Source organism: Bombina bombina, chromosome 10, assembly GCF_027579735.1.
Source record: "Bombina bombina isolate aBomBom1 chromosome 10, aBomBom1.pri, whole genome shotgun sequence".
Lineage (NCBI taxonomy): Eukaryota > Metazoa > Chordata > Amphibia > Anura > Bombinatoridae > Bombina > Bombina bombina.
Window position 1 is genome coordinate 183,074,874 of NC_069508.1, and position 23,029 is coordinate 183,097,902.

At 38.9% G+C, this 23,029-nt stretch overlaps 1 protein-coding gene and 1 non-coding gene across 4 annotated transcripts; both read left to right on the forward strand.

Moving 5' to 3' along the window:
- The first annotated feature begins 5,661 nt into the window (after positions 1 to 5,661).
- On the forward strand, positions 5,662 to 17,009 carry NASP (nuclear autoantigenic sperm protein). 3 transcript variants are annotated; one of them, XM_053694059.1, is made up of 15 exons: positions 5,667 to 5,741; positions 9,074 to 9,121; positions 9,215 to 9,325; positions 9,430 to 9,510; positions 10,563 to 10,666; positions 11,461 to 12,228; positions 12,707 to 12,747; positions 12,833 to 12,909; positions 12,983 to 13,056; positions 13,130 to 13,318; positions 13,762 to 13,931; positions 16,060 to 16,107; positions 16,231 to 16,305; positions 16,449 to 16,580; positions 16,868 to 17,009. In XM_053694059.1, exons 1-15 carry the CDS (start codon positions 5,692 to 5,694, stop codon positions 16,916 to 16,918), a joined length of 2,019 nt encoding a protein of 672 aa, XP_053550034.1. In that variant the 5' UTR covers positions 5,667 to 5,691; the 3' UTR covers positions 16,919 to 17,009. The 3 variants fall into 3 exon arrangements, with proteins under 3 accessions (XP_053550036.1, XP_053550034.1, XP_053550035.1); XM_053694061.1 differs by lacking the exon at positions 16,449 to 16,580 and having other exon boundaries at positions 5,662 to 5,741; XM_053694060.1 differs by lacking the exon at positions 16,060 to 16,107 and having other exon boundaries at positions 5,671 to 5,741.
- Positions 17,010 to 20,796: 3,787 nt separating this feature from the next.
- On the forward strand, positions 20,797 to 20,869 carry TRNAV-AAC (transfer RNA valine (anticodon AAC)). The gene has a single exon. It is a non-coding gene; the product is annotated as a tRNA-Val (tRNA).
- Positions 20,870 to 23,029: the final 2,160 nt, after the last annotated feature.

Sequence of the window (23,029 nt, forward strand, 5' to 3'; positions counted from 1 at the left end):
TCCTATTCGCCATCTCAATTGAGCCCCTAGCCAGCAAAATTAGGATGAACCCCTCTATCACAGGCATTACGGTACATAGCACAGAGTACAAATTGGCTATGTACGCGGATGACATTCTAATTACACTCACAAACACACCATCTCAATTGAGCCCCTAGCCAGCAAAATTAGGATGAACCCCTCTATCACAGGCATTACGGTACATAGCACAGAGTACAAATTGGCTATGTACGCGGATGACATTCTAATTACACTCACAAACACACTTCACTCACTTCCTGAAGTTCTGAGGGAAATGGAGCAGTATGGTGTTGTTTCCAATTTCCATCTAAACCTTAATAAATCCGAGCTCCTTAATGTCAACGAATCAAGTGATAACTTCAACCGCATAGCTAGTACCTGCCCACTTAGAATAGTATGCAAGGAACTCCTGTACCTGGGGATCATTATCAAACCGACACTGTCCGAAACCATAGAAGCTAACTATAAAAAAATTAAAAAGGAAATAATTGCAGATCTCTCTGGGTGGCGGAAAAAATCCTTCTCTTGGATAGGTAGAATAAACATTGTAAAAATTAATGTCTTACCCCGCATTCTATATATCCTACAAACCATTCCACTGACACCAACCACTCCGCACATCCAAAGCATTCAAAAAGCTATGGAGGATTTTGTATGGCAGGGTATCAAACCCAGAATAAACAAAAATACTTTGTACAGATCCCGATCCAAAGGAGGGACAGGTCTCCCTAACCTACATACATATAGCCAAGCCATTTCCTTACAACATATAGTAGAGTGGAGCCAAAACCTCGCCCACAAAGCGTGGGTAAGGTTGGACTCAGACATTCTCCAATGCCCCAATGTGGGATCCATGGCGTGGATCCCGCAGAAACACCGCCCCTCGCACTTGCAATTATATCCGCTTCTTAAGGAGACTATGATGACATGGGACGAAATAGCAGCCACCCAAGCTCACATTTCATCCCCGACATCCCCTCTTACCCCGATTAGAGGCAACCCAACTACAAACATACAAACTTCTGCGAGACAAGTCGAAAAAAATCCACCTCTAAACAAACTGTCGATAAACAATGCTTTTTCCAATAATAAAATCAAATCACAACAAGACCTTAGAGACTGGGACCCAGACTTATTTGCATCTTGGTTCCACTGCGCACAACTCCTGCACTATGTAACAACACACAGATACAAACCGTCGCTACTCAGAACACTTACACCCTTCGAGAACCTCTGCATGTTGCCCACCCCACCTAAACACCTGATCTCCCAACTTTATGAAACACTACAATGCGGCGGCTTACAAGACCTCCCTATGTTCACACAGGGATGGCACAGAGAGCTGGAAAAGGAATACGACCCCAAAACATGGCTTAGAGCCTTTGAAATAACTAAAAAATGTTAAATTTCGGCCAGAACCCAAGAAGTCCAATACAAATTCCTGAGCAGATGGTACTTAACCCCCTATAGAATTAAAAAGATATACCCCAATACAACAGGAAAATGCTGGAGAGGCTGTGGGGCAGAGGGCACTATGTTACACATATGGTGGGGCTGCCCCAAAATAAGAGACTTCTGGCAAGAGGTGTTTGCTGTAATTAACAAAAAACTCCAACTTTCTTTCCACCCAACAGCCTCAACCCTGCTCTACTTAGACCTCCCGGAATTCAACCACCAACATGACAGGTCCCTATTCATCATCATGCTCAATGGTGCTAAAGCTCTTATCCCTAAGAATTGGAAGACACAATCAATTCCCTAGATTGGGAGGACCTTGTCACGGCACACCTGCAGCTTGAAAGGTACCACTACACCAAGATAGGGAGACCTGACCTACATGAATGCATGTCCTTAACGTGGAAAGGTACACCACTCTGAACAAACCCTCCTTGCCCAACCTCCCTCGCTCACTAAAACTGCGGAGGTGACCACCCCAACACAGGGCTCGCGCCACCTCCACCTGCGGCAGTCCATAATTCCTCATTATCCCCCCCTCTCCCCTCACCTCATACTATTTCCATCCCTTCCCCCCCCCCTCTCCAACAAGATGAACCCCTCCCCCCCTGTCCAGACCTTCCCCCTCCTCCTCCTTCCCCTCTCCCCCCCTTATGCTCTACCCCTCCCCCATGGAAAGTTTCCTAAACCCAACACGAACACCCAACTTGGGTGGGAATCAAGCTGAAACCACTGTTATTGTAAAGTTCATATTTACTCACTACAGTCAATGATTTAAGTTTCAAAAGGAAATGAAAAAAAAAAAAAAAAAAACTGCAAGATGGAAGTGAACTGCAGGAGCCTGAATATCTGTTCTAGAGTAAACCTTCATATAAGACCGGACGAAGACAGTGTTTCACCACAATAAACTCCCGGAGCCTTCCTACCCCATGAAGCCTTCAAAAACACTAAAATGACTCTTGAGTGTTATCTTATAATTTGAAATACTGTCCTTGTTTATAACCACAGATGTTCAATGGCTCCTGTAATGTTATTTTTGAATTATACAAATAAAGCTTTGCAAAAAAAAAAAAAGTTTTCTACCACAGGCCATTAATGTAAATTAGAAATATAGCTCCAGAACTTCATTTACAAACATGTTTTTAACTTTACATAATGTTATTGGAAATCACACATTTGTGATCTACTGGAGAGCACTAAGAGATCTACAGGTTCATTACAGTCTACCTATTGGGCATACATAGTACTATACAGGTGGCCCTCGTTTTACAACGGTTCAATTTACACCGTTTCAGAATAACAACCTTTTTTTCCAGTCATGTGACTGCTATTGAAAAGCATTGAGAAGCAGTGCATTTATTAAAATAGCCAGTAGGTAGAGCTGTCCGCTTGTGTTGCAGCAAAGCCATGCAAGCTGAAATTAATCAGTTTAACCAGACCTGACCTATCGAGCAGATTTCAAAGGAACAAGATCTTCCTGTCTATAAATCAGTCCAGATTGGAATGCATAGAAAGAACTGTTTGCAGAAAAATGCAAGTGAAGTCTGTGTTGTGTGATTATTTTATTAGGTTTATAATGCTGTTTAGCAAATGTTTTTGTTCATTTAACTTAGTTTAATTATATATTCTGTGTTGTGTGATTATTTTATTAGGTTTATAATGCTATTTATCATTAAAAGTCTTCATTTCAAAGCGTTAAAAGTAATGTATTAGGCGTTACTTATGACAATTTTGAGAGGGGCCTGGAACCTATCTCCCTCACTTCCCATTGACTTACATTATAAAATGGGTTTCAATTTACAACGGTTTCGATTTACAACCATTCCTTCTGGAACCTAACCCCGGCGTAAACTGAGGGCTACCTGTATATGAAAATATAAAACCCTTTTTGTTCTTCTACAAAGGTTTTAGCAGCTTCCTCCAATTTGCGTATGATCCTCACTCTGTGGCATCCTTCAGACCGGTGCTATATGGGCATGCATGTTGTATAAACCATATTTGCTTCTTGAATGAGAGAAGATGCAGATGGTCAAGAAAACGGAGAAAATAAAATGTATGCAATAATGTAAATGTTCTAAAAGCCCTTCATCCGTGAGTGTATCCAAGAGAGGCTGACTTCTGTATCAGCCTTTTATATATGCTGTGCCAAAGTAATACGATAATATGACCATGTGTACCAGCCTTATCTTTACTTATATAATAGCGGTATAAGAAACAGCAATTTCCAAGGCTCTTAAACCTGCGCAAGTGAAGACAGGGACTCTGCCAAATCCCCCAATCACTGAAGCTCCACTCAAACGTCCACAGCGCTGGTATACAAAATTCTTTATTATGTTATACAGACATCATATAACATAGCGACGTTTCGGGTATCACCCTTATTCATGCTATATCGCATATATAGCATGAATAAGGGTGATACCCGAAACGTCGCTAAGTTATATGATGTCTATATAACATAATATAATAAAGAATTTTGTATACCAGCGCTGTGGACGTTTGTGTGGAGCTTTATTTATATAATAATAATTACTCTTAAATGTGTATGTTAGATGATTAGAACACAGTTATAAGACCTTCCAACTTCCTATTGGTTAAAAGAAAAAAATGACATGTTTCTTAAAGGGACAGTCTACACCAGAATTGTTATTGTTTAAAAAGATAGATAATCCCTTTATTACCCATTTCCCAGTTTTGCATAACCAACACGGTTATATTAATACACTTTTTACCTCTGTGATTACCTTGTATCTAGGTCTCTGCAGACTGCCCCCTTATTTGAGTTGTTTAGACAGACTTGCATTGTATCCAATCAGTACTGACTCTTAGTTAACTCCACGGGTGTGAGCACAATGTTATCTATATGGCACACGTGAACTAACGCCCTCTAGTTGTGAAAAACTGTCAAATTGTAGTCAGATAAGAGGTGGACTTCAAGGGCTAAGAAATTAGCATGTGAGCCTACCTAGGTTTAGCTTTTAACTAAGAATACCAAGTGAACAAAGCAAAATTGATGATAAAAGACAATTAGAAAGTTGTTTAAAGGGACACTGAACCCAATTTTTTTCTTTTGTGATTCAGATAGACTAGAGCATGCACTTTTAAGCAACTTTCTAATTTACTCCTATTATCATTTTTCTTCGTTCTCTTGCTATCTTTATTTGAAAAAGAAGGCATCTAAGCTAAGGAGCCAGCTAATTTTTGGTTCAGACCCTGGACAGCCCTTGTTTATTGGTGGGTGAATGTATCCACCAATCAGCAAGCACAACCCAGGTTGTTCACTAAAAATGGGCTGGCATCTAAACTTACATTAATGCTTTTCAAATACAGATGCAAAGAGAATGAAGAAAATTTGATAATAGGAGTAAATTAGAAAGTTGCTTAAACTGCATGCTCTATCTCAATTACGAAAGAAAAACATTTGGGTTCAGTGTCCCTTTAAAATTACATGTCCTATCTCAATCATGAAAGTTTATTTTTGACTAGAATGTCCCTTTAAAGCAAATTCAGAACATTTAAAGGACCATGTATATACAACTTCAAAGCTCTAAGTGTTTCAAGGATGTATCAACCAGTTTACATTATATATATTCAATGTGAAATCTTATAATTATATTTTAAGCGAGAATACTGATTTCACTTTTTATAATTTACCTTATGAAATAATCCAATAAAACATTGTATCTTTTTCCATAGAAATGATGGTGATTTATATTACAAGGGAATTACTTTTAATATTTGAATATAACGAAATCTATTTAGTTGCAACCAGATTTCAGGTGTAAATTTCAGCTGTGTAGAGTGACCAAAAATGAAAGATAGCTGTTTTCTCTTATTAGTGCTTTATTTTTATTTTTTTAATGTCCCTTTAAATCACATCATTGTGTATTTGCAAATAACAAAGGATGTGGTGGCGCCTGGCAAAAGATAACCGCGCACTGACATCTTCCTGTCACCACCAGTCGCATTCCCTAGTTACAGACGCTATGGACAGGTCATGACACAGTTAAATCCCAGCCACGTGAGGCGCGCTCAGACAATAGCAAACACTGAGCGCGGGAAGCCGGGAGGTCAGGGGTCATCGGAAGCCGGTGGGCGTGACTCCGGTTGTGGGCGGATATAAAATCATACCCACGGCGCGGGTTTTATGAGCTGCCATTTTCAGTCTTTTCTTTCAGCCGTCTCCCCGTGGTGCTTGTTAGCTGTCCTTCTATCATGGCTGATAAAACCGTAACCGATGCTATTATCCCTAAAGAGCCTGAGAGGTGAGTAGTTTGTGAAGGGGGCGATGACAGGTAAATGATTGTTTAGAAAAGCTCGGTGTCGAGTTCCTGGTCTGCTCTTATTTAATGTGTATGAACCATGGTGGCGTTTACATTGTGACCAGTTTGTTAATAGAGGTAATGTTTAGCTCTGCACGTACTATAGACTGCCGGTCCCTCAGACACGTCAGCCGGTCTATGGTAACGGAGACACGCGGTCGTCTGGAGCTCAGGGAGCTTCAGCGGCTCGCGGCTTTTCCTGACAACAGACTTGTCAGAGGAGCTTGTGATTGGTCGGGTGCCGGTGTGTTGCTTCTAGACCGCATTCTGATTGGCTTCTCTTCAGCGCTCGTGGAGCTTTGTATTGCTGAAGGCGTGAGGCAACAGAAGGGTTTTGGCGCGAAGTATTGTGTGAATACAAGTTTATCTGTGGCCCCTCACGTGTATAGTGATTCAGAGCTCTACAGGTATAGGGGCACGGCAGACTAAATTACTTACAGCGGCTTGCTTAAATAGTCAATATCCTCTTCAAGACTGCATATGCTGAATCTAAAATCTGAGCTTCTCAATATATTAACTCACTGGCAGCTGTCATTAAAATACCCGCTGGCACTAAAGGAAAAAAAGCTTCATATTGGCTTTCGAGCTAAAGAAAGGATCTGATTAACTAGTGGGCGCTATGCTCTGTCATACGTGTAATTGTTTTGTCTTGTAACGGGAGCCAGTTCACCTGCTATTCTGGTTACTAAAACGTGAGCTGTGTATAGAAACATTCAGTACTCGTTACTGCAAATTCTGTAGCACTTCTGACGCGAGTAGGGGTAAATTGCTGACATCTTAGAGGTTTATAAAGTTAAATAACTTATAAAGCAGAATCCTGCTCACATGACAGGTACTGGTTACCTGTCTATAGGGTACTGGTATTGCTATAATGGAGGTTACTTTAAAGCTAATACCATAGAGCACACTTTTGTGAAGCTGTTTGATCTACACTCTTGATTCCTCTTTAAATCCACACTTGTGGGAAGGTTTTATAACCATCTTTATTCTAAATAAACCATCTGAGTCTTAATTGGGCTGAGTAATATGTAAAACATGAATAGCCACATGGCCTTTCACATTGAATGTTGCTGGATTTAGTGTTGCATGAATATTGCACTCATATTCTCTTCTGTAAGAGTGCTGTTTCGCTTGTTTATTTTTGAAGCGAATTTAGTGTCAACAGAAATTGTTGCCATGTGGCGTTAATGTACTACCTCCTCGCTATATTGTGATAGTAAATCCTAGCGTTTGTAACACATTAGGAGTTATCACTGCAACAAATAAAGGACTTTCAGTCATGGAGTATAAAACTTCATGCTGGAAAGTTCCTATATTTGTCTGCAGTGTTTGCTGAGCTGAGCGTCTCAGGCTGCCCACAGCAGAATTCTATTATCACTGAGGTGAAATTAGCCAATAGCCTGTCAGCTATCCGGCATAATGCCAGCAATAGCTTTCTGCTGCAGGTGTCCTGGGATGCTCAGCATGGCTAACGCTGCAGACAAAGGAACTTTAATTATAACATATAAAATACTTAATGTATTTTATACTTCATGACTGAGTAATCCCCTTTATTTGTCGCACTTGTAAATCTAGCATTTCACAAACTATCCAAAACACTATTTGTAATTGATAAAATTGTAGCTATACACCCCAAGGCAGAGCATGCAGTGATCTGAGATGTCATTGCGGAAAGAACAGGACACTTGCTGGAACCGTTACTGCTTTAACTTTGCAGCGTTGCTCCACATCAGGATGTTCTCTTCAAAGAGTTTTAGGAGACAAATTAATTCATTAACAGACATCGCTGGTAATCAACCGGGCCTTAGCGGCCAAATCTGCAGGGGGGGGGTGGCATTGCACCAGCAGTTCTCAAGAACTGCTGGTGCAATGATAAATGCCGAGAGCGTATGCTGTTGGCATTTATCAATGTGCAAGCAGACATGATCCGCGATATCGGTTCATGTCTGCTCGCACCTTCTTAAATATGCCCCTTAGTGATGTTTGAAGTGAGTCAAATATGCAGTATTGACTGGCTCTCAGCCCCCTAACTTTTCCCAGTCTGCAAAGCTGTGTTCTGAATGACACTATGTGCAACAGTGCAATGCACTTTTTTTTACTACATTTCTGTTAGATCAAGAGAAAAGGAAACAAATGTAATCAAGACATTTTACATTTAATTTTTTTGTCTGCAGCTAATTTGCAATTTCAATTTTCAACTGCTGCAATAAATGAGTTTAACTGGAGAATTAAGCAATTGTAAAACACATTGCAACTGAACTGGTGTGTTAGTGTTGCTGCCTAATTTAAAATTGTGTTTTTAAAAACCTGCAGAAAAATTTTTCTTTAAAAAATCATCTCAGAAAGTGAAAGTTCTGCCTCTGGGCCTATACATCTGAACAAATCAAATTCCTTAATCCAGATTTAATATACACCCACTCAATAAGTCAGTCTTCTGCTTGTGCCTTTGTGTTTTTTTTTTTTATTCTAAAATGCAAATAAGTGTACAAATACTCTCATTACTGTAGTATCTTTATGATGGTTCTGTGTATGAAAAATATTAAATATGTATGACAGTAAATATTGCCTTGAAGGGACACTGAACCCACACTTTTTATTGTGAGTCAGAGCATGAAATTTTAAGCAAAATTTCTAATTTACTTCAAATTTTCTGATCTTGGTATCTTTATTTGAAAAGCAAGAATGTAAGTTTAGATGCCGGCCCATTTTTGTGAACAACCTGGCTTGTTCTTGCTGAGTGGATAAATTCACCCACCAATAAATAAGTGCTGTCCAGGGCCCTAAACCAAAAATTGGATGGCTTCTTAGCTTGGTTGCCATCTTTTTCAAATCAATAAAGCAAGTGAACAAAGAAATAGGAGTAAATTAGAAAGTTGCTTAAAATTTCATGCTCCATCTGAATCATGTAATAAAAAATAAGTTTGTATCCCTTTAATGACACCAAATGCTGTTTACACTTGGTGCTGTTGTCCAATTTTACAAATGCAAATAAACATCCTGAAATCCAAACTTTCTGTCCACAAGCAAGAGCCTAGCAGCTTCTTGCTTCCACATTTGGATCCTCAACTTAAGCAGCCAATGACTAGACTGCATTCAGATCCTTTAAGAGTAATATGAAACTTTTATATTTAGTCAATTTGCCTAAATATATTTAAAAAAAATGAAGTTTCATTATGCATACTTTGACATTGCTGTGAGAAAAAATCTGACCTTTCCCATAAAATGTTAAATTGCTATTATGTTTTTAGTAATGGTAAATCTAATGTCCTTTGTAGGATGGAAGAGGCTGCTGCACAGTCAACCTCAACAGAAAAGTCTGAAGAGTGAGTTGGTTTATTTATTTTTTTTTCTCCAAAGTTTTTAATGATTTTTGTTTTAATTTTATATATTTTTTTTTTTTTTTTCTTGCTCCCTAGAGTTGATGTGGATGCTGAAGCCAAACAACTACTTGGTGCAGGACACAGGCATCTGGTTATGAAAGACATCCGTGCTGCTGTAAATGCATTCCAAGAGGCAAGCGGCCTTCTGTAAGTTATGGCTTTACTTCTCAAATGAGAGCCTGTAGCTAAGGCATTGTAAACTTAGGCCACAACACTTAATGCAAGCTAGTAACACTGCTTCATTTTCATAGAGCAAAGAAACATGGGGAGACAGCTGATGAGTGTGCGGAAGCATTTTTTGCTTATGGAATTAGTCTTCTTGAATTAGCGAGGTAAGCATGTTACTGTAAAAACTAGCCCAACTATTAGTCTTTATCAGTTGAATAACTACACTGGAACACCCTTTCTTATAAGGGTACAAACAGTGATTAGTGTTAAAGGCTTGCTGTCAGCTGTGTTCCTGCGCTGAATAATGCAGCTGACTGGCATATCCAGTGCATGATCCATTTGGATGGGATGTGATTACACTGTAAGCCTGACATTTGGAAAACGGCTATGAAGTATAGATCAGTGGACTCTTGGGTCATTGGGGAAAAAAAAATTACAGAGCCATTATGCTTAAAGGATAGGAAACCCTAAAAATTCTTTTGTATTTCCAACTTCTATTTTTTTTCATTGTTCCCTTTGTACCTTTTGTTGAAAAGCAAAGATAAGCTTAAGAGCTTGCCCATTTTTGGAGCACTGCATGGCAGCAGTTTGGCAAAAAATTTATACTTTAGCAAGAATTGTATGCTCTGAATCCTACTTGGCATGTGCACAAGCTCACAGGGTATACACATACTAGACTATGATTGGCTGTGGCATGATACGGGACCAAAAAATGTGGGGGGGATTTGTCAGAAAAAAAATCTACTGCTTATTTAAAACTTAGTCGGTGTTAATTTTGTCATGTACTTTTGTTAAAGTGATTAAACTTTCATGATTCAGAGCATGCAAGTTTCTAATTTACTTTTTCATTCTCTTGGTATCTTTATTTTAAAGAAAATATTAAGCTCAGAAGCCGGACAATTTTTTGTTTTAGCACCCTGGGTGGTAGTGCTTGCCAATTGGATTACAGTTGGCAACACTACCACCCAGGGTGGTAAAGCAAAAATTGTCCAGCTTCTGAGCTTTTTCTTTTAAAATAGATACCAAGAGAAGTTTTTGTTTTTTTTTTGGATTAAAATAGAAAGTTGCTTAAAATTGCATGCTCCATTTGAATTATGAGTTAAATTTTGTCTAGACTATCCCTTTATGTAATTCTACTGCATTGAGTGGTCCTTCAACTTTGGAGTTGACACCAGTAGCTTTGCTTAACAAAACTAACTAGGAAATTTTCATTTAGAATGGAGAATGGTGTACTTGGTAATGCCCTAGAAGGAATGCCAGAAGAGGAGGAAGAGGGTGAGAAGGAAGATCCCAATATTCCAAGTGCAGATAATCTTGATGGTAGGTATCTCCTTTGATACATGTACTTCAATACTTATTTCTGTATAAATATCCAGATATATTGCAGCAGACTACATTGCTTCATGTTAACTTTCCAACAACACTTAATCTTAAAGTACCATTGCTGCTGTGGGTAATGTTTAGAACTTAAAGGGCCACTAAAGTCTAAACTTAATGATTCATGTAATGCAACATGCATGAATACTTTAAGGCTTTAGCTCCTACCAATCATGTATATAGAATATGAATTCTGTTGGCTGTCACATTATACATGGGAGGGAAAATTGGAATCTTTAAATGAGCAGTACAATCTCTTCTAGAAAGTTAAGTGATATTGCATTGGTCAGTTCAACTGTATTAGGGTCCCTTAACAAGCTGTTCTAGTCTTTAATGAGTGCATCTCTCCTTAATACCATGAAATATTGTAAATTTGTCAAATTAAGCATACTAGCCAGTTCTAACAATTTAATCTGCTACCTACAATTGCCATACTTGGCATTGTGACAAGGAAAATCTTGAGACAAAGCTGTTTCTGCAGTTTGTCTTCATATTAAAACACCTAAGATTTCTCTGGCAGGACAAAGATTACAAACACTGCCTTGTCATGGGCAATCATGAGTAAATCTTGATTAGCAATGGTTTGGTTTTTTGATCCTCTACAATGAAAATCAGGTGTTTTGTGGGTTTGTTTTTATGTTCCAGATATTAATCTGAGAATTTTAAGTCTTCATTGTTTAATGGTATTGTGGCACTCCACTAAAATAGAAAGGTTTCTTTATTCCATAAATCTTTAGAGAAAGAAAGGGAGCAGTTGAGAGAGCAGGTTTACGATGCAATGGCTGAAGATGAAGCAAAACCAACCAATGGACATGCTGAAGCTGAAAGCAAACCAAAGGAAGATGTTGACATGGAGACAAAGGAAAGCAATGGTGATGTACCAGAAAGTGAGGAAAAGAAAGATGCAGAAATGGAGGAAGATAAACCTGAAGATTCAAAGACTGAAAGCAATAAACCGGAGTTGTCAAAGACCAAAAACCAACCTGAGTCATCAAAGGATGAAAGCAAACTTGAAGAATCAAAAGATGAAAGCAAACCTGAAGCAACTAAGACAGAAAGCAAACCTGAAGAATCAAAGAATGACAGCAAACCTGAGGTAGCTAAGGCTGAAAGCATTAAACCTGAAGACTCAAAGACTGAAAGCAAACCTGAGTCAACTAAGACTGAAAGCAAACCTGAGTCAACTAAGACTGACGGCAATAAACCTGAAGAATCTGCAGAAGCAGGTAAGCCAGTGAAGACAAAGACTGATGAAAAAGCTGACAAACTTGAGAGTGAAAAGCAGGAAACAGAAGCAGTAGAGCAAGGTGAAGAAAAAACTAAAGAGGTGGATGCAAAAGTAGTTGTGGATTCTTCTGAGGCAAAGGAAGAAAATTCAGTCAAAGAATCTGAAACCAAGGATGGTGACTCTGAAGCTGCTTCAAAAGACCTAGAGCCTAGTAAAAGTGAGAAGCAAGCTGAGGAAAAGACAAATGAAGACCAAGAACAGATGGATGCTGAAGAAGGTAACTGAGGGGAATTTCACTTTGGGTCTGAAGGTGCAATTGTACTTTGTCTTCATCTTGACTTTCCTCCTTTGAAACATTCACCATTTTAAAGTTGTGAACTTGCATGAGAAGTTCTTCAGATCAGGTCTGAGTGTCAACTAAGGTCCAAAAGGAGGGTATGCTTGTATGTAGGACAAACACTTAGGTTTTTAATCTCTCTGGTGTTGGCAGCACAAGCTTCACATTGGTTCTGTAACTAGTGACAAACATCTGCTCACTGCAGCTGGCTTTATTGCAACACATGGTATTGGTTCTGTGATGCTGATAGCATCTATGGGATACCATTTTAAAGTCAGACCTAACTCATGGTCTTATAGAGATATAGATATACTATTGTTTGTATACAGTACAACCTTTGAGTAACTTATCAGGCATATGTTGTACATGAGAGTTCTAGGTCTAAAGCCACCATGTAATTCTTCTGCTTACTTTTCAGAGGAGGGCTCTGAAGAAGAGGCTGAAGGATCTGAAGAAAAAGTGAGTTCACAAACTGCTGAGGGTATTTTTAGTTTGCCAAACATTTTTAAAGGAATGTACTGATTTGATTAACTTTCCAATTAAGGAAAATGAAGAGGATGATGTTGGAAATCTGCAGCTTGCTTGGGAAATGTTGGACTTATCAAAAGTAATTTTTCAAAGGTAAGTTGAGGGCAGCATGTGTGTGTATAGTTGCCTAGGGTTTCTAGAATTATAGTCTGTTCTGCCTTTACAGACAGAAGACCAAAGAAGCTCAGTTAAAAGCTGCTCAGGCACACCTAAAACTAGGTGAAGTCAGCGTTGAGTCAGGTAAACTATATTAAATTATTCTTATAGATCATTGAATGCTTTGTCACTTAAATTTCTATTTTATTTTTAATAGAAAACTATTCCCAAGCAGTGGACGATTTCCTTGCATGTCTAAACATCCAGAAAGAACACTTGGAAGAACATGACAGACTTCTTGCAGAGACCCATTACCAGCTTGGTTTGGCCTACCAATACAGTAGCAAGCATGAAGAGGCAATTTCTCACTTTAACCAGTCTGTGGAGGTGATCGAAAAGAGGATGGGTAAGGTCAATTTCCTAAAATGCAATTTAAAGGGACTTTATACAGTAAATGCTACACTTTAAGACAAATTAAAGAAAATGTATAAATATTGAGATGTAGTTAGTGATCATAAAGAAACAGGTGCCATGTTTTAGCCTTGGTTTCCTTCTTGTGGCCTGTATAGTGACTTGTATAACCTTCCCAGAGTATACAATATCTGGAATAACAGTGCTAAGGTTGGACTCTAGTCTCCAATTACTGATAGAAATTGTAATACATGGCATACTGAAGATCACTTTGCAAAGTAAATGGTTAATAAACAGGTTCAATAGGCTTTGGCAACTTTTAAGCTGGAGCAATATCCTCCTGAAGAGGGCTTGTTTAGTCTAAATGTAATTTTCATGTATGTAAATTAGTCTTGGTCTCATGATGTAGACTACATGCTATATTTTTTTTTTTTTAAGCTGTACTAACAGAGCAGAAAAATAAAGCTGGGGAAGAACCTACTGCAGACATCCAAAAGGAAATGGATGAACTGAAAGGCTTGCTCCCTGATATTAAGGAGAAAATTGAAGATTCAAAAGAAGCACAGAAAACTGCAAAGACAACAGAAATAGCACTTAAAGAAACTCTGGTTAGTGTTAAGTATCTCTATGAAGCTGTGGCCTAAACAGAATATGCACGTTTATAACTGGATAACTAGTTTGCATTAGCTACATAATAGTACATTCTGACATTTAAATTAAAATTGGCCATTTTAAGGACTACACTTATATTTTTTTTTCATATAAATATTGCTATAAAAGACTACTAACTTTTAAAACTAATAGCATTTGCAAAATATAACTGGTATACAGGGATAATTGTAAAATGCAGGTTTTTGTTCACTTTCTAAATCTTAAAGGGACAGTAAAGTCCAAAAAATTCATGATTTCACATAGGGGCATGTAACTTTAAACGGCTTTCCAATTTACTTTTATCACCTAATTTGCTTTTTCTCTTGGTATTAGTTGAAAGCTAAACCTAGGAGGTTCATATGCTATTCTTAGACCTTGAAGGCTGCCTCTGCATTTGACAGTTTTTTTTGTTTTTTTTCACCACTTGAGGGTGTTGGTTCATGTGTTTCATATAGAGCACTGCAAGTCTGTCAAAAGAATTGAAATAGGGGGGCAGTCTGTAGAGGTTATATATATATTTTTTTTTTTTTTTTAAAAACAATTCTGGTGTTGACTGTCCCTTAAAGGGACACTGAAGCCAAAATTTCTCTTGTAATTCAGAGAGCATGCAATTTTAAGCACCTTTCTAATTTACTCCTAGTCTTCGTTCTCGCTATCTTTATTTTAAAAAGGCATCTAAGCTTTTTTTTTTGGGGTTCAGTACTCTGTACAGCACTTTTTTATTGGTGGATGAATTTATCCACCAATCGGCAAGGACAACCCAGGTTGTTCACCAAAAATGGGCCGGCATCTAAACTTTCTTTCATTTCAAATAAAGATACCAAGAGAATGGAGAAAATTTGGTAATAGGAGTAAATTAAAAAGTTGCTTAATTTCATGCTCAATCTGAATCGCTAAAGAATTTTTGCTTAGTGTCACTTTAAAAAGTAGATGCAGCTGGTGGTCTGGACTTAAAGTATTCCTAGCTAAAAGGATGAATGTCTAGTTATACATTAGAATATGGACATGCAAAACATTAAACTGTCCCTGTCGGAAAGTATCTTTGGATGGACAAATTCAGACACATTCTGTTTGAAGAGGCAATCTACATTAGAGGTGCTGTGACTCAAAATTTTAGAAATGCACTATTTTTTTTTTTTGTGGGGCTTAAAGTGAAATTGTTAAGTCAAACACTAATTTTTTTTTTATCCTTAACTATTAAATATTAACATTTATAGATTTTGATTAATGAACCTTAACTGTTCATGGCGCTTGCTTCTAATATATTATATATATATATATATATATATATATATATATATATATATATATATTTCATATCAACCTTTTTTGAGACTAGCTTTAATACAATAAGACACTGCTCTTGACTAAACACTCACGTGATCAGAATGATCAATTTTACTTGAGTAGTTTCAAAGCATGTTATAACCCCACCCCTTCAAACTTTTCTTGTTTCCCCCACCGATACTATCTGTCCTTAAAGGGACAGTCTACTCCAGCATTTGTTTAAAAAGATTCCCTTGGTTTTGCATAACCAGCACAGTTAATTTTTTTGCCTCTGCAGACTTATGTATTAGTCACCAATTGGCTAAAACACAACTCCATAGGAGTGAGCACAACATTATCTACATGAACTAACGCTGTCTAGCTGTGAAACTATCAATGCAGTGATAAAAGGTGGCGTTAAAGCTATTAAATATTAGCATATGTTGCTCCCTAGCTTTAGATTTGAACAAAAAATACCAAGAGAACAAATCTAAGTTAAATTTGATTAGTAAACTGGAAACTTAACACATGATTCAGATAGTTAATGGACAATCTAGACAATATCAAATTTAAAGTTCTGGATACAAAAAATCTAAAGATTTAGATTACATTGTTCTGACACAAATTGGGAGAATTTAAAGTAAATATTAGTACCAAGTTATTGGCCTTTGAGTAACCAAAACATCTTCTGTAAATGGTAAAAGATGAGGTTTGCTAGCTCAACCCATTTCATTGGGTTGTTTATTAGTGACTATGTGTATATATATATATATATATATATATATATATATATATATAACATTTTTTTTCCATCTATAGGCTGGATCATCTGGATTTTCACAAGAAAATGGAAGCACTTCTTCTGCTGTAAGAACTTGTCTGCACTTTATCATTTTCTCTTTAGCCTAGTCTAACGTCAGATTCTCATCCCTCCCCCTTAACAAAAATATTGGCAAGTCTCAAACTAAACTAACCTGCATCTGTTTTCAGATCTCTGTGGAAAAGGAGAACACTGTACCTGCAACCAACTGTGTATCAGATATTTCCCATCTGGTCAGGAAAAAGGTAGTTTTAATTTTACTTGTTTAAATGTAACCTGTCAAAATAGATATTTTAAGAGGGTTAGTGTACAGGCTACTTCAAATGCACTGTATGGTCTTAAACTGTGGTAAAATAAATGTAAATTATGGGTCTCTTCCCCTATGAAGAGGAAACCAGAAGAGGAGAGTCCCCTAAAAGACAGCGAAGCTAAGAAACCAAAACCAGAACTGGTTGAAAATGGAGCAGGCAGTGGAGATGCTGTAGTACCTACTAATGAAGAAGCAGAGAAAGCTGAAGAGGTAGGAGTATTAGGGGCGGTCTTCATTTTGAACTTATGTTAATGCAGCAGTCCTCTGGTGCCAAGATGTTTGGATTTTTGGGGGTTAAACTTTTTTTTAGTAACTTTATGGTGAACCCATATTTCCTAGCCAGACATGACAATAGTTGGCGTTTCACAAGCAAGATACAGCAGTTACAAACTACCATCCTAATTCTTCTGGCCTTCTCTGCTTCAACATGGCCTATTTAAACAAGTGCAGTTTCAGTATGTAAGACAAGCTTTACTGACTTCTCACTTTCTCTTTAGGCAGATAAGCAGACGCCCATGGAGACTGGAGCTGTGGAGAGTACTGCATGATGAATGGACAGAATATTTTTGTATATAAGTTTTTCCACTTTGGTTCAGAACGTCTTTTGTAAAGTTAATAAAGGTTAATTAAAGCTGTAAACTGTATTTTTTTTTTTTTTTTTTTTTTTTTTTAGAAGCCCCCCATCCCTTAGTGCTTGTAAGTGAGAACCCTAGAAGAGATATACTTTGCTAAACATTTTGTTAGCTTTCTTGGAATGACAGCATTGGCAATGTAGAGTGCTTTACTATACTTCAACCCCATAGTAGTTGGAGACCAGGATCAGTATAGCTAACATAGGGTTATTAATGGCAGCTGTTTTAGTTTTTCCTTTCTTATAACATGCTTGCAGTGGGCAGCTCAAATCTGTTACTGATCGGTGGACTCACTGTCATTAGTGTTTACTGTTGGGAATATCACTCCTGGCCAGCAGGAGGAGGCAAAGAGCACCACAGCAAAGCTGTTGAATATCGCCTCCCTTCCCTCCAACCCCAGTCAATCTTTCTGCCTACGTTACAAGGAAGATGTGAAGTTTCTTATGACACAGTGAGTCCACGGATCATCAAATTACTATTGGGAATATCACTTCCCTCCAACCCCAGTCATTCTCTTAGCAAGATTGTTCTGCTTTGTCCTAGAGTGTAACCGTAGTCCATATCAGTCTCTTCAGTAGAGCAGTGGTGGCTTTCAAGCAATGGAAACTTGTGGGCTAAAATCCTCACTGCGCCTCCCACTTAGTTATGCTGCCCTAATACTGAAAGCCTGAGTAAGATTACTCAGTCTTGATCTGTTTCCACAGGTCCATGAGAGGGACAAGACCTCTTAAACCTAATGATCTGCCTGACGTTTCTGAGTTAAAAAAAAATTTTTTTCCTGGGAGATGCAGGAAATTGGGCACTTTATTACCATTATGGGACACTAGAATTTCGCCTATATAATTGGGCAACATATAAAGGAAAGGCAGTAATGGCAGGCACTGGGGCTAAGTATCAAATGAGGCAATGTTTGGTGTGGTTTTCACTTCTCCCCGGCAGCTTGACTTTAAAGATGTTATCTTCTTTTTAAGATGGGCGGGGCTAGCTGAGGCAGCAATTTGCCTTTGTTTAAAAGTTAGACTAACTTTTTTGTGTAAATTTTTTTTTTTATCTAAAATTTTAGTTTATTTAATTGTAATTTGTTATAGAGTTAAGATGGACCAAGAGGCCCTGCAAAAGTTACTAGTTTTGATGCTAATGTGGAACCATTAATACCTTTCTGTTCGTGTATTGAGAGAACTTTGAATTCAGGGAGACTTTTTTTTTTTTTTCCTTAGCCAACATTGTCTAAGGTGGATGCTGTTCAGAAGTCTAATGACAATGGTTAATATATGCCGCAGCTTTCTCCTTAAGTGTCCCAAATTTTATTGCCCACACAGGCAGTACCCTGCGCTTCCTTTCTAACTCCACCTGGAGTTAAGTTGCAAGACATTGCTAGCCTCATTTCCTCTGCAGTATCTGATGCATTGTCTGCTTTTTTCCATGTTGCAGGGAAAGCGCAAGATGAAATGTAAAGCTTCTGACAGTTGTGGCTATCTCGAATGTTCCCTCCCAGAAGTCTGAGGAAGATAATTTGGTAGCATCTGAGGGTGAAATTTTAGACAGTGTAACTCCTGATGCTGAAGTTGTATCCTTCAGGTTTAAGCTGGAACACCATTTATTAAGGTTTTGGCTACCTTGGATGACACACTAAGGTTGTAGTCAATCCTAAGGCTAGCAAGCTAAACAAGTATTTTGATGTACCTTCCATGGTACCAAATTGGGCAACCTATTGCTAGGGAATGGGAGACTGGATATCCCTCTTCTCCATCCCGCCTATTTTTAAGAAGTTTCCTATTGCTGACTCTATCAAGAAGTCTTGGTAGATGGTCCCCAAGGTGGAAAGGGCAATTTCCACTTTAAGAGAATAGTGGCTCTCTTAGCTAGAGGATAGTTCTTCCTTTAAAGAGTTAGGGGTTGCTCATAAAGATGTATGTACACCAGGGTTTACAATGGCAACCTTGGTTGTGTATTGCTACTGTCACTAGTGCGGCGGCATACTGGTTTTATTCTATTCAGACACTCTTCCCTTGAAGAGATCCAGGATAGGATCAAAGCCCTTAAGTTGGCCAATTCCTTTATTACAGATGCTTCCCTACAGGTTATCAAGCTGGGAGCTAAAATGTCTGGGTTTGCCGTACTGGCCAACAGAGCCTTATGGTTGAAATCCTGGTCTGCAGGTGTGGTGTCTAAGCTTTTGGCAATTCATTACTAGGGTAAGACCTTGTTTGAGCTAGGATTTGCAGAAATTATATCCAACATGGGAGGAAAAATCAATTTCCTCCCTCAGGATAAGAGGAATAAGCACAAGGGATGTCGGTAATTTTCATTTTTGAAACTTCAAGGGTAAGCCTTCCCCTCCTTCTACAAAGCAGGAACAGTCTAAGCCTTCTTGGATGTTCAACCAGGCTTGGAACAAGGGAAAACAATCTAAGAAGCCCGCTACTGACTCTGACGCTACTGAAATCTCTGATTCGGACAGTAAATATCCTTCATCTGATGCTGTGGTCTACTTCAGATATATGCTTGCACACCTTGTGTACTGTTATAGGTTTTTGCTACTTGAACAACATTGATAACTCCAAGGGTTGACAACATTGGGTTATCATTTCTGATGTTTCTACTATGAGTAAGTGTTCTAGTTGGGTTTTGGATATTTTTCACAGGAATAGAGAAATCTCTATCCCTGTAATCCGTCCTTAAATGATTTTCCTGTTGCTGACTTTTTTAATATGCACAGTGTCTAAGTAGAAGGGAACTTTTCTACTATGGCTTAGAGATCCTAGATTCATATGGGGAGGGTAGCTTGGTCAGCTGAGAAGCCTAGTGCAGTGTTTTTCAACCAGTGTGCCGTGAGATCCTCAGGTGGGCCACGGCAGACTGACAACAGTGACATATTTAAACTTTGCTTGTTTTTTACTCCCAGTGCAGGGGTAGTTTGTAGGAGGCATGGCATAACAGCACAATACATACTGTGTGTGTATATGTATATATATATATATATATATATATATATATATATATGCTGTATTAGGCTACAATGTGTATTTTTTTTTTAAATTTTGGCATGGTGTGCCACAGGATTTTTTAATGTAAACAAGTGTGCCACGGCAAAAAAGGTTAAACATCACTGGCCTAGTGGTACAGCCTAGGCTTTATAATTCTGCATTTGCATGTTCAGTGTTGGCGTTTTCTCAATCCTTGCTTTGAAAGGAAAAACCAAGGATAAGACCTTGTTTAAACTTGGTCTGGCAGAACTTTCTCTATTTCAGAGTCGGTTATGTCTTTTAGAAACCAACAACCTAAGATTTCCTCCCAGAGTAGCTGCAATCCAGGTATGATGAGACATTCCTTAAACTGGGTTCAAGACTCTCTCTGGAAGTGTTGGTTCCAATCCCAGTCTTAAATTTTTCTCAGGTTCTGACCTATGGTTCAAGAGGGCCTGTTCATAACTAACATAGACCCAAGGATAATTTTTTTTTGTTCCCATGATTTGGGATCTTGGTAGTCATCCTAGTAAGACTTTTGGATCTTGTGGTATTGAAAGGGTGTTTTTCCTGGACAATATACGGTTCAGGTGTCATCCTTTCTTGGACAAGATCTCGAAAGAAAGATTGATCAAATACTTTTTTTTTTTTTTCCATTGATAGGAAATTAATCTTGAGTATAGCTCCTTTGTTCCATCTACAAGGGTGAATTTTTGAGAGATTTCTAAAAGCGGTCAGATAATCTAGGATTTATTTTCCTCTCTGCAGTCTTCTGTCCGGCCAACGGCAAGATCTAGTGGTCCGGTAGATAGCTTCATCTTGCAGTGAAGTCCCATAGTGTAGTGGTTATCACGTCTGCTTAACACGCAGAAGGTCCTGGGATTGGGACCCAGTGGGACTAGTGCACAGGTTCCTTTGAGCTGCAAACCAGAGGAATTGCCTTAAAAAAAAACCTAGGAGTTTAAATCTAGCTGCAGTTGATTTTCTTTCACTTTTCAGTGACTCAATGTATGGAGGGATTTGGTCTGAGTTATCATGGACCTCATTCCCTTTGCTAGTTCCATAAAAGGAAGAACATTCGGATCTGTTTTAGGGCACGTGCTTCTAGAGACATTCCTAGGTGTGACCACGGTCATCATCCAGCTGGGAAACAGTCTGGGTCTTAAGGTGCAGGGATTATGGTCTTGAGTCTCTACACTCCTCTAAACGTCTTGGTGTTCAGAGCAATTTTTAATCCTGATAGCTTGGCCTCGGTTGTCCTTAGATTGGTTCCAGTCGGACAATTATCGCCTCAATGGTTTACATCAACCACCAGGGAGGAACTCTGAGTTCCTTAGCCATGGAGGTGACTTGGATTGTTCAGTGGGCGTAGCTCACTATAGTTGTCTCTGCCGTCCACATTCCAGGAGTGGTCAACTAGGAAGCGATTTCCTGAAGCAGACAGATTTTTCATCCTCTTCTGGAGGTGTTCTCCATCCTGACCCTCAAATAGGGGGTGCGGAGTTGGATCGGCAAGCTGCCAAAGTACGGTTTGAAGTTAAGAGATCCACATGCTGCTCTGATCTGGCGGTTCCTTTATTTCAGGCTGGCATACTAGTTTTTCCTCAGATTGCTCTCCTTCCACGAGTCATTGCTCATATCAAACAGAGAGCGTGTTGGGAATTCTAAATTCCTGCGTGGCCTCTCATGGTCTGGTATGCAGATCTAGTGGAGATGTCGTCTCTTCACGTTGGAGGCTGCTTATGTGGAAAGACCTGATTCAGGGTCCCTTCTTTAATCCAAAATTTGTTTCTCTGAAGTTGACTGGAGATTGAACACTTAGTTCTGTCTAAGCGTGGTCTTTCTGAGTCGGTCATTGAGACCATGATTCAGGCTTCCAAGCCGGTTACGGGGAAGATTTTCTATAAGATATGGCGTAAAATATCTTGGAGTGAAGCCAATGGCTTCCCGGAGGGGAGTCAGGATTCCTAGGATAGTCTTCTCCAGGAGGGTCTGGAGAAGGGTTTGTCAGCACATACTCTGAAGGGTCAGATTTCTGCATAGTCTATTTTGTGCATAAACGTCTGGCGGATCTGCCAGACATGCAATCCTTTAATCAGGCCTGTGTTTAAGCCTGTTACTCCTACCTGGAGTCTTAACCTTGTTAACGTTTAGCAGGCTCCGTTTGAGCCTATGCATTCCTTAGATATTGAGATGTTATCTTGGAAGGTTTTGGTTTCTTGTTGCCATTTCTTCTGCTCGTAGAGTCTCAACTCTCTGCATTGCAGTGTGATTCCCCTTATCTTTTTCATTCTGATAAGGTGGTTCTGCGTACTAAGTTGGGTTTCCTTCCTAAAGTTGTTCCGGATAGGAATATTAATCAGGAAGTCATTGTCTGTCCTAATCCTCATAAGGAGAGATTGATGCACAATCTAGATGTGGTGCGTGCACTGAAATTCTAATTGCAGGTGACTAAGGACTTTTGCCATTCTTCTGCTTGTTTGTCTGTTTCTCTGGGAAGTGTAAAGGTCAAAGCTACGGCTACTTTCGCTCTCGCAGAAGTGTAATTAGTTTAGCCTATGATACTGATGGACAGCAGCCTCCTGAGAGAATCACGGCTTATTCCACGAGGGCTGTTTCTTCCTGGGCTTTCAAAAAAATGAAGCTTCTGTGAAGCAAATTTACAAGGCTGCAACTTGGTCCTCTCTGCATAATTTTTCTAAATTTGATACCTTTGCATCAGCTGAGGTTTCTTTGGGAGAAAGGTTCTTTGTCCCTTATCTATGTCCAATAGCTTGGGTATTGATTCCCAACAGTATTTGATGTATAATAAGAGAAAACGAAATTTATGCTTACCTGATAAATGTAATTATTTCTTGACACAGTGAGTCAGCAGCCCGCCCTGTCCCCCCCCAGTTTATTTTGGCATATAAACCTCAGGCACCTTATGTTTCCTTTCTCTCCTTTCCCTTGGTCGAATGACTGGGGTTTGTGGGAAGGGAAGAAATACTAAACAGCTCTGCTGTGTTCTTTGCAGCCTCCTGCTGGCCAGGAGTGATATTCCCAACCATAATTGATGATC